At 34.2% G+C, this 12097-nt stretch overlaps 1 protein-coding gene and 1 pseudogene across 1 annotated transcript in view; one reads left to right on the top strand and one right to left on the bottom strand.

Annotated features, from left to right (window-relative positions):
• The first annotated feature begins 208 nt into the window (after positions 1-208).
• The window catches only part of POLI (DNA polymerase iota), a 19233-nt gene continuing 7344 nt past the window's right edge, over positions 209-12097 (top strand). Inside the window, exons 1-7 of the mRNA XM_025038543.1 lie at positions 209-405; positions 1818-1928; positions 3821-3985; positions 6755-6907; positions 8646-8882; positions 10526-10704; positions 11532-11623. Coding sequence (XP_024894311.1) covers positions 258-405; positions 1818-1928; positions 3821-3985; positions 6755-6907; positions 8646-8882; positions 10526-10704; positions 11532-11623 — 1085 coding nt within the window. The 5' untranslated portion in view covers positions 209-257. The remainder of the gene's footprint in view (positions 406-1817; positions 1929-3820; positions 3986-6754; positions 6908-8645; positions 8883-10525; positions 10705-11531; positions 11624-12097) is intronic.
• On the bottom strand, positions 2439-2557 carry LOC112469469 (annotated as a pseudogene).

Genomic DNA, 12097 nt, shown 5'->3' with positions numbered 1-12097 from the left:
AACTAACTCCGAATACCTCAAGAAAAAAACTAGCAGTTTGGAACAGCAATCCCTCACTTCCGGCCTGGTTGGAGTGGGAGAAATCCTCCGCACGCGGATCCCCACGATTCCCAGCCCGCGCGTCACTCCGGGTAACTGGCTGGTCGGCCCAGACCGCGCAGGCGCGATTGCCGGAGCGGCTGGAGGCGGTCGGCCCTGGTTTCCCTGGAGACCCAGCGGAAGCTGCCGGAAGCTGCGCTGCGGCTGGCCGCGGCGGGATGGAGAAGCTAGGGGTGGAGCTCGAGGAAGAAGGCGGCTGCGACGAGGAAGAGGACGCGGCTCGAGCCATGGAGCAGGCGGAGGCGGGGGCGGCTGTCAGCTCGCCGGCTGTGCCGGGGCCAGCGGAGCCGGGTGGCCTCCCTTGCTGTAAAAGAGAAGGGCGGGGCGGGCGAATGCCCGGGGCGGCGGCGACCGTTGGGGTGCGACTGTCCCCGCCCCACTTGGTTCCTTTCTGTGCCTAGCGGGCTACCCTTCACTGCCTGTCGTTTTGTGGCTGAAGACCAGGAGAGGGATGGCGTCGCCTAGGAGCAGTAGGGTGGGCGCGTCAGATTGTTAGACGTGGGTGCATTTGTAATTTCTCAAAAGAGCCAAATGAAAGCCGAAGAGGCCCCGGGCGGTTAATGATTGCAGAAGTGGAGAACCTCGTCGCCTACTTGTTAGCGGTTGGGGCCCGGCCTTAGCCCGGGCTGGAATAAATGACTCGCTTGGAACCGAAGACGAGGCACGTGTGCAGTGGCCACCTCTCTGGTGACTCACTTCCAGCCTCTGGGCTGAACCTTGTGTCGCTCAACCCCAGGGCCCGGGGACAGGGCTCTCCTTCCATGCCTTTTATTTATTTATTTTTGTAATTAAACTTTTGAAATTTGGAATAATTTTAGATTTACAGAAGTTGCAGAGATAGTTTTCTCTAACGTTAATATCTTACATCACCCCGGTACATTTGTCAAAAAAGGAAATTAACATCGGCATAATACTATTGACTAAAGTACAAGCTTTATTCACATTTTACTGTTTTTTTCCACTATTGTATTTTTTATTCTAGGATCCAAATATAGAATATCACTGCATTTAAACTGCCTTGTTTTTAAACTGGTGTGAAGAGCTAGAATCTCCTGTTTTATCACTCCTCCCCCCGCAAAAAAAAATTTCCCATGACTATCTTCTTTTTCAAATCCAAGAACTATTTACTCATTCATTCAATTTATCAAGTATTTATCGAGTCTGTTATATGCCAGGGGATTTAGCACAGAACCAGTTAATCCTGCTCTCATATAAGAGCTAAATATTGTCCACTGGAACCCGTAGGGTCTGCTATCTGCAGTATTTATGATTTTTTAAAATTTAAGGACATGCCACTTAGAATAATTTTGTTGGTTTAAATCAATGATTAAACTTTATGCCCCTTCTAATTTACTCTAAATTTTACGATAAACTTCCAGGTAATAGATTACCTCTTGTGTCTTCCATTATTGATCAAGATTCCCGCCCCCCCCCACCCCGCCTCAAATTTATTACTATCCTGAGAAAAATACAGTGCACAAGAAATGCTAAGTAAACAGGGCTGAAGTCCCTGTTGTAGATGTAGTTGCTCTCAGGTTTTTGTAATTTTAAGTTGCTGTAACAAGATATAATAAATTCAAGAAAAAATTTTTAAAATCACTCTGCATTCTTTTTTCTCAGTCCCATGTTTTAAGGAACTGCCAATTGCTCAGAGATGATAAGCAGCCTGAATATATTTTTGTATTTCTTTGCATATTGTGCATCCCTTCATGGTCAAGTGGTGCCAGCAGGAAGTCCTTCGTCCAGAGTTATAATACACATGGATCTGGATTGCTTTTATGCACAAGTAGAAATGATCTCAAATCCGGAACTGAAGGGCAAACCTTTAGGTAATTATGGACGTTGATAATATTTTCATTGTATAATAGGATTAGCTGCTCATTTATTATATTTATTCTGCCTTATTAACTAAAGATGGATTTTGGAAGTAGCTTTTAAGGTGCTTAATAGACAATCTTTGCTTCACTACCAGGTGTAAACTTTATAAGCCTCATTTAATGGTGAATATGACGCAAGTAGAATCACAACTGAATAGATGAATAAAAAGACCGTAATAAACTTAGTCTTTTTCTCAATGTTTGAAATTTTACATTCCTCTTATCTCAGAAATGACCTCTTTTGTTACATTTTCATAGATGTTTTCATCTATCTCCTCCCTTTCTAATTTAACTCTTGATTTGTGTAACAGCTAATAAAATCATTGAATTTTGAACAAATCTCTAAATATTAAGGCATAAAGAGCAAGCTTTCCATAAAAACACAAGTATCTTTTAAAATAAAAAGCAAAGAGAAATTTTATATTGAGGATTTATTTATTTTTATTTTTTTCCTTTTTTTAAGCCCTACAGCATCTGGTATTCCTAGGTGGTCTCCCATCCAAGAACTAACCAGGCCCAACCCTGCTAAGCTTCCAAGATCAGATGAGATTGGGTGCATTCAGGGTGGCATGGCTGTAGACTAGAGGATTTACTTTTTATTATATTGGCTTGTTTTAACATTTTATATTTTTAATTGGAAAAGTAAATTTCAAAAGTTTTTTTATACATGTAGTAAGTATTTAAAGAGCATAAGGAGCAATTTTGATTCATCTGCTGCTACCTTGTGTCTAGTTTGGTTTTATATATCCTGATTCAACCCTGCCTAGTTGATTTCCTGAACAAAGTTTTTGGTATATGCCAAGTTCAATTTAGTTAGGATCTTTAAACTTTCCTAAGGGCGTCAAGAAGTTAGGATTCTCCTAAAGACATTTCAGCTAGTAGCATTGTAACACATGGGCTGGTGACATATAGTGTGAGTACATTTAATTCTGCATTTAAAAACTGTTTTTTTTTTGGTTAAGGGAGTTAAAATCTGATTTTGTATATAGTTCACTGATGAATCTTAAATTATTATTTTTAACCTAGTGATTCTATTTTGGGGCATATATGATACATCAAAAATTTTTATGTGAAATGTTTCTTTGCCTTGTTTAAAATATTAAATTTTAAGAAATGTCTTGCATTGGAGAATGCACATAACCTTTTTTTTCCTACATGTTTGTTTTACATATTTTAAATGAACGTTACTTTCATAGTGGTAAACAAGTTGTCAACTTATGTAAAGAGAAAGGCAAATTTTATCTGTCTTAAGCCACCAATAAACTAGAATTTTTATATAGTCTGTAGATGATCATAATTTAGTCATTTTGATAAGGAGGGGGCTCATAGTGCTGCCTCACTGTATGATCTTTTCTGCAAATGACTAGGAAGAATAGTTCAATAATTAGATCCCTGATAATTGCTGTAGGTTGGCACTTAGAACTTTGCTTTATATTCATTGGACAGTTACTCAGAAGATAAGTGAATTTTTCTAGCAGCAACCAGTAATTAATTGTACTCAGATATTTTCATCTGCTTTATTGTTTAGTAAAACATGGGCTAGAGTTATATATAGAGTTAATTAATGTAAATTAATACAGTTTTGTATTGTCTGAAAAAACTCTAAAAGGATTTTATTTGTATCTTTTCATTGAAGACTCCATTTAACAGAACATATCAATATATGATCATTTCTGTTAAATTTTATTTTATAGAACTTTGATGAATAGAGGTTATATTTTTTAACTGAGACCTTTTTCTTCTTATCAAAACACATAAAATTATAATATGGCATTAGTAAATTATATTTTAAGATGTTTCTTCAATTCTCTCAGTTTTCCTCATAAAATATTTATTTTTTATAGGGGTTCAGCATAAATATTTGGTGGTTACCTGCAACTTTTTTGCTAGGGAACTCGGAGTTAAGCAACTTATGAATGTTAGAGATGCAAAAGAAAAGTGTCCACAGCTGGTATTAGTTAATGGAGAAGACTTGACTCGTTACAGAGAGATGTCATATAAGGTTACAGGTACAGATTATGGAAAATATGCTTTTATTTTTCTAATATTTTAAAACGTGTGCATATTTATTACAGTCATTGGAAAGGAAACTGTTTTTAGCATTAATTTTTATATAGGATGCCTACTCACTACATAAATCTTTTAAGACATGTAAAATGCCACTAGTTAATTCCTTTTAGCTAATAACTCTAAAAAATTTATATGAGAATGACTTTATATGTTATAAGTAATGCTGACAAATGTAAAGTTGGAAGGAGTTTGAAATCTGTGATGATTGGTGTCATGTAAATATGAGAAAAATGTAAAACAAAATATAAAAGTGAGAAAATGGCAAGATATACCAAAGAAAGCCGGATATTTTTAAGTTTAAATGAATTATGGTAAAAAAAAAAAGCCTATGTTTCAATGCATTGTTAGTTGGGAGGAGCTTCTGTAATGTTTAACATAATTAAAAACTTGTTAAAACCTATTAGCAAAAATAAAGGGTATATTAATTTCTTTTAGATTTTATATATATACTAAATAGTATAGGTAAACTCTCTACTAAGGTTTGGTTTAAATCATAATATTTTAGTAAATTACAGTAAAAATGAAAATGTGTATATTGGCGTATTGCAAATCTATATAATTTTTAAATGTTCTTTTATTATTTGTAGCAGTTTTCAGATGAAAAGGTTAACTATAACATCTAAAAGCTCTTACAAATTAGCAAGAAAAAAATAACTAAAGAATATGAATGAATAATTGACAAAAAGAGCTAACACAGTTTCAACTGTTATGTGGAAGAAGAATGTTCAGGTTTATGATTGGCTAAGGAAATTTGAATTAATAAGATATTTTATATCCATCATACTTGCAAAAATATAAAGAATGTGTGAAAAAGTAGAAACAAAGTATTATAGCCTTTTAAAAAACAATCTAGAAACAATTTTTCAAGTTAGAGATACAAGTTATATCACAGTAATATAACCTCTGAGAACTTAAGAAATAAAATGATAAAGACATGTACAAAATGGTGTATTGTAGCATGGTTCATAACTGGTAAAAATATGGAATGAAAAGAAATGCTTATGATGAGAATGACTAAACTAAGACTTCTCTACACTGGAATATTAATTGCCATTAAAAAGAATGCATTGGTGCTATATGTTTTATTCATAAAGATATACTTTGTTATTGAGTCAGTAAAAGGCAAGATGTAAAAAAGTATATCATAGTTTTCTATAGGTATTGTGTAAAACAATAGCTCAAGCCCTTCCCCTACCTATACGTATATGTGTTTATTTGAGCAGGAAGAGGAATATGAAAGGATATGTTCTAGGTTTTTAACATTAATTACTTTCTAGAGGGGAAGAGGCAGTGCTGAAGGGGGAGGAAGAGATAGCCAAGCAGAAAAGGCAAGACTGTACTTCTAAAATAGCACTGTACATCTATGGAAAATTGTGTGTGTCTGAATATTAAGAAGTTGATTTTTAGTATACACAGAAGAGGTTATATAGTTGTGCATCTTGCCTTTGTTCTTGGTGATCTTTCATATCATTCATACAGCTCTTCCTCATCCTTTTTAATGCCTGCAAAGTATTCCATTATGTTTTGTTCCATACTTATTTAACCAGTCCTCTCATAATATGAAGACAGTACGCCCCATTTTATGCCTGTTATCTCTAAATAATTATTAATAGCAGCTCCTTTTGTTCAAAAATGTCTTGTTTTAAATGATAAATTATATGGTTTCCCTGATAGTGGTGGATTATTAGACTGCTACTAACTTTTAGCTTTTGCAAATACATGCTTCAGTAAACATTTCACATAGAAATATTGGCCTCCTTTTTTGGAGATATCCATAAGGTAAGTTCCTAGAGATTAATTGCTAGATCAAAGGTAATTTGCATTTGAAATTTTGCATACAGATATATGTTGCACTTGAAGTTGTTTTGACACATTGCTAGTATGTATATTCTCACATTGTAAAGATTTTGCCTGATAGGTGAAAAAAATAGTACATGTTTTCTTTACCCAGCTGGTATCAATAGGTGATTCAGAGAGAAGTGAAAATTATTCTCAGTGATTTCAAAGTTTTACTAGTCTTAATCCTAAAAATGAGAATCGATAGTCCTTTTGAATTTATATCAAATCATGGTTTAGTTCAATTTAGTAAACATTTGACTTCAGGACTAAGTGTGGTGATAGACACTGGACATTCGATACATGTAAGTCATTGCCCATTTCTGCGCTTAAGGAATAAGCTGGGGAATGGCTAATCACAATAGTGAATTGTGGTGTATTTTGAAAATTAAGTGGCTTTTCTTTTTGATTCAGTAATAGAAATTATAAATTTTGTTTCGTTTTGCCTTTAAAAACTCCTGCAGAAAATAGAGCTAGAATATATTGTTACTTGTTTTCCCTTTTCTAAGAAGATTATAATTTATTGTTCGACACAGTACTTCAAAATCATAATTAACTATAAGCACCAATATTTAATGTACTACAGATACAGAAATTATAGGTATAGGAGATTGAGCTAAATATATTGCTATGACTGTCTGCTCAGGGAATGTCATTTTTAAACTAACTTTGTTGGAAAAATATTGCCTTTACTCAAAATGTGGTGCAGGAAAAAAATCCCAGTTAACTGACAACTTTATTAACTATATTGTGGAACTGTCAATCTGTGTAAAACCTTTAACAGCATATTTAATGTAAGCACAGAGTAGCTAAACTAATTCTCGCCAGAACTTCTTCAGTTACCTTTGAGCTCCAATATTATTTACATTTAGAGTTGTTGGAAGAATTCAGTCCACTTGTTGAGAGACTTGGATTTGATGAAAATTTTGTGGACCTAACGGAAATGGTTGAGAAAAGACTACAGCAGCTTCACAGTGATGAAATTTCAGCACTGACTGTGTCAGGCCACATATATAATAATCAATGTAAGTGGGTTCTTATTCATTCTATTTAGTAACTTTAAAGTACATACATTTCTTAATGTTCGATAAGTTCAGTGAGTTGACTGTCCTGAAAGTTTTATGACTTTTGTGGGCGGTATAGCCATATTTCAGGAATCTAAGAAAACTAAAATTAGATGTTGCTCACGTAGCTCAATCCTCTGCGCACTTCTCATTTCTCCAACACAGTCTGTGCATAGCATTTTTAAGAGCCATACCTCCTTGGGTCATCCTTAAGTTACAGGAGTTGGCTTGATAATATGCTTTTTAGAATAATTTTAGATTCTCCTCTAACTATTTTTAAGCAAAATTTTGAGGTAAACTAAATTTGCCTTAGTTTTTTTCTTTTTGTTGTTCTCTTCTATTACCCCAAGGCAACAGGACCCTCATATTGCCCCCTGATTTCTTGAGTTATCCTTGTGGAAGCTCGTTCAGGCCTACCTGTCATCTTTTGCAAGCTCATATTTAATCAGTTCAGATCATCTTTGCCAGCTCTTAACAAGAAAGCAAAGTGGTTCATCTCTTTTGCATATTATAGATGACTGATGGTATTTCCAGGGATACTGGCATTTGAAAATAAGCTGCAGTATGCTCTAGTGAACATCCAATTCGAGTTTCAAGCATCTTGTAACTCTGCTGATGACTTCCACATCATACCACTTAGAAGACAAGCTTCTCTGCTTTTGTGTAATACTTGCCTGCCCTTCTTGCTCCTGGGTCTCAACATGTGCTTCCTCTTATCCTCCTTTCTTGAGAGCTGGTGATCAACCTCCCATTTAATTTCCACCTTTCTGATGTTAAAGATAGAGGGAGAGCTACAATTCTCTTCCAGAAGAAGATGCTTTTCCTGTGTCTTTTGTACCTATGCTCTCGCATCACTGACAAAGGCCGAGTAGCAAGAAGCTTCCAAATATGTTTCTATATGATTTTAAAGCAAACTCAGACTTTGTTGATTAGAACATATTATGGAGAGTTATGTTTTATATCCTAAAAAGAAAATGTCTTATTCTTTATGAATTATTCTCCTTACAAGATTTTGTTTAAAAAATGCTTTAAACCTATAGAAAAGTTGATGGAATAGTACAACACTCATTATGCCCTTCCACATTTGCTGTATTTTATTCTCTAATTGTTTGGTTGACTTATTGATGAGCCTTTTAAAATAAATTGCAGACATCATGACACTTTATTTGTAAATACTCCTGAGGATAAGGACTGTGTCATATAACTCTGATACCATTTTTACACTTAAGAAAATGTGTTTCCATATAATTTATCTCTGCTTTTCATAAAAGACCTCTTAAATATGTACAGATCTAAAATTGTTTTCAGTAGCATGTATAGCTAATACGTAAAGTTTAGATTCAGATACTTTTCAAAAGTATTTCTTATTGTAATACTTCTGTGCTTATTTATAGGTAAACATAAGTAAAAGTCTTACTAATGTCACTAGGAACTTTTTATGAGAGGTCAATTTTCATAATCACTCCCAACGTGCATTTACTATCATAGGCCCTTGAAATTCAATCCAGTGGTAGTTATTTACTTTACAGAATTCCTGTGAAGAACAAAACAGATTAAGGGGGTTACAGTATGGTGGTTTTGGGGGTGATGGTGGTGGATATATGTTAAATAAGCCCTGTATTCTGTTTAAACTCATTTGTAAAAAAGAAAATTAAAATTTTTTTGTGGTGACTTTTAATAACATTGGCTGTTTTTATAGCTATAAACCAGCATGACATCTTGCACATCAGACTACTTATTGGATCTCAGATTGCAGCAGAGATGCGGGAAGCCATGTATAATCAGCTGGGTCTCACTGGCTGTGCCGGAGTGGCTTCTAATAAATTATTGGCAAAATTAGTTTCTGGCGTCTTTAAACCAAATCAACAAACAGTCTTATTACCTGAAAGTACTCAGGATCTCATTCATAGTTTGAACCATTTAAAGGAAATGCCTGGTAAGACAAATATATTTAAAAATTATAAATTGGTTTTATTGTATTTATTTAATTAAAAAAATTATAATTCTTAGAAACTGTGTACTTGGCTTTGGAGAAAACCAAAACCCCTAATGTTTTCTGGAGGGAATCTGTATTAGGAAATATATGAAAATCCTTTTTTAGTTTAACCTCCTTTTGTATAGTTTACAAGTTATACCTGGAAACATGTGATCCTTTCTTTCCAGGCCCTGGTTGATACACTTATACTGTAGATTGCATCTAGAGAGTACAGACGGTCTATTACTAACTCTATTTTGGATTTGTATATAAAATATTAGGGCTACAAGAGACCTTCCAAAGCATTTAGGCCAACTTTTTTATTTTAAAGATGAGGAAATTGATTTTCTTGAGGGGTTCAGTGACCTGTTGAGGACATTGGGCAAGTTTGTATCTTTGAAGATCAAATACTTAACGTTTTTATAGACCATCAATAATCGATACGTTAAACTTCATTTCTGGGCCATTACTGGGGAATAAGATGTCATAATAGAATTCTGTGGAAGTGAATTCCTAAAACAACTGAAGAAACTTAACCTTTAGATTAAGTCATAACTTAACCTTTAGATTAAGTCATAACTTAATCTAACCTTTAGATTAAGTCATAACCTTTAAGTGATAACTTAACCTTTAGATTAAGTCATAACTTCATAATTTTAACAATGTTTTTGTGATTTCAAAATGTGTTATACACTGTCTTGCCTTCCTTAATCCAGTACAATCATAACTTGAAGATTTTTGGGGGATGACCCTGAGTCTGCTTTCTGAAGAACAACTATGTCAGGTTGTAATAAATTGATGACCATATATTGATACATAACATTACCAGCTTTACTTTTTGAATTCTTGTAGTTGATTTTACACCTTTCTCTTTACTTATTGCCAAATTGCTAGCCCTCTTTTATTTCAGCTGTGAAAATATCTGTCACTGCACTTTAATAATTCTCCCTACATCCTCATTACCTTTGATTTCTTTTACTGCTCAAGGAAACCAGATAGCTGTAGAATTAACTTTTTAAATATGAGAGGAGTAAAGGGGCACTAAATTCCCTGAGCATTTCTCCTGTGATGAATATGACTGAGTTTCATGCAAAAACTTTGTGATAGGGGTTTTGCTGATGAGAACATTTGTTGTTGGTTTGTTTTCCAGCTCTTAGTTATATCTGGGATGTTAAATATTGCCAGACATGACTTGTAGATAAATGTATGGTGTTGTGTATAGGAACCAGTTGGGTTTCTGATAAATACACGCTAATTAATTTCAATTGCTCTAGTGACTTTCTTGTTACGTGAATAATAACCATGACTCTTGACTACTTCCACAATGTATGTAATAGGTGGTAAAAATTTAATTTTATCAAAGCAGAATTTATTGGTTGTCTTTATAGTCATTATATTATACTAGGGTTGTTAGGTTTTCAAAGTGGTTCATATAACTCAGAGACCCTGAGCAGAAGAACAACAACCTAATTTTCAGTAGAGTTTGATCTTAGCACAATATTAATTATGAAATTTAAAGACATGGTTGATATATTTTTAATATTTTAATTAGTTTATTTTAAGGAGAAAAGCTGTTGTAACACTATGCATTTCTTTTTGTTTAGGTATTGGCTATAAAACTACCAAACGTCTTGAAGGGCTGGGTATCAGTAGTGTGCATGATCTTCAGACCTTTTCATCCAAAATATTAGAAAAGGAATTAGGAATTTCAGTTGCTCAGCGTATCCAGAAGCTCAGTTTTGGGGAGGATAACTCTCCTGTAACACCCTCAGGACCACCTCAGGTGCATAATAATGATACTTATTTTAATTGAGTACTGGTTGCCACATTATTTAAGATAAAGAGTTCTAGTTTTAGTACTGTGTTTTTACTGTTCTAGTTTGCTTATTATGTTAGTACATGATCCCTTTTTTATGAAAAGGCTAATTTATTATATTAGATTAATAAATATTCTTAAATTGAATCCATGAATTGGTATTTAAATCTCGAGTTAGCCATTTTGATTGAATGCTACTTAATTTTAACAGCCTATATTACATATATGAGGCAAAATATTTTAATTTTTAAAGTCTTGTTTTTAGAGTAGTCTCATGATTTAGGAAATGGAGAAAGGTATAATCATCCAGTTCACACTGATTAATATTTTTCCTGTGTTACGGACACACGCTAAGTGCTTTATATACATTAGCCCGTTTAATCTTCACAACAAACTTTCAAGGTAGGTAGTACTGTTGTTCATTTGTATCTTTTCCCCTTCCTTTCTCCCTCTCCCTCTCATTCCTTTTTTAAGATGAGGATACTGTATTTTAGAAAGGTTAAATAATTTGCCCCAGGTTAAACTCAGATTCAAGTCTTAGGAGATTAAGAGCCTTGCTGTAATCATATAGAAAAGCTTGGAGCTGGTACTCAAGCTTTATACTTTTCTTGACTTCCAGTGCACTTTCTGGTGGAGTACAATAACTTGCAGATAAAACGAGTTAATATAAAGGCGAACTAAATGGCTCAAACTAAGCATGAGAGATGTTCGTAAAGAATGTGTTGATTTATTTGATATTTATACTGATAATTGGATATTCGAGTTTATAATAACTATTTGTGCTTCTTTGGTAGTCCTTTAGTGAAGAAGATTCATTTAAAAAATGTTCATCAGAAGTCGAAGCGAAAAGTAAGATCGAAGAATTACTTGCTAGTCTTTTGAACAGGTGATTTTCTGTTTTACAATATCATCCTATATATTCTGTATATAGTATATGGAAAGAAACTTGATGTTCTATCTTGGAACTAAACTTATAGATTAGTTGGAGACTAAGCAGTAAAAAAATAGATCTTTTATCACTGAATTTCTCTACATTATGAACTATTGCAAAGATAGTAACAGATGCTTCTAACTAAATTTAATCCATTTGGTTCCATTGGTTTTTAGTAACATTATGGTTATATCGTGGATCTTAAGCTGCTGATAGTAACCTAGGGGGATTTTCTGGATTCTCTTGATCCATCCACCTATAAATTTGTGACAGTTGAGGATAGGAAATTATTAAGAGCAATAACAATGAGGAAAGCAGAAGTATGCTTATATCTCCTTTGCCTCAGATGTGAAAGAAAATGGAGTCAGACAAAAGAATAGCTAAATGGTGCTGTGTGCGCAGTGAGCGATTGTGGGTCTGTGCAGGGAT

The sequence above is a fragment of the Pteropus alecto genome, unplaced genomic scaffold (assembly GCF_000325575.1).
Source record: "Pteropus alecto unplaced genomic scaffold, ASM32557v1 scaffold146, whole genome shotgun sequence".
Classification (NCBI taxonomy): Eukaryota; Metazoa; Chordata; class Mammalia; order Chiroptera; family Pteropodidae; genus Pteropus; species Pteropus alecto.
Note: the sequence above shows the minus strand (reverse complement) of the source record. Positions and strands in the feature narration are given on the sequence as shown.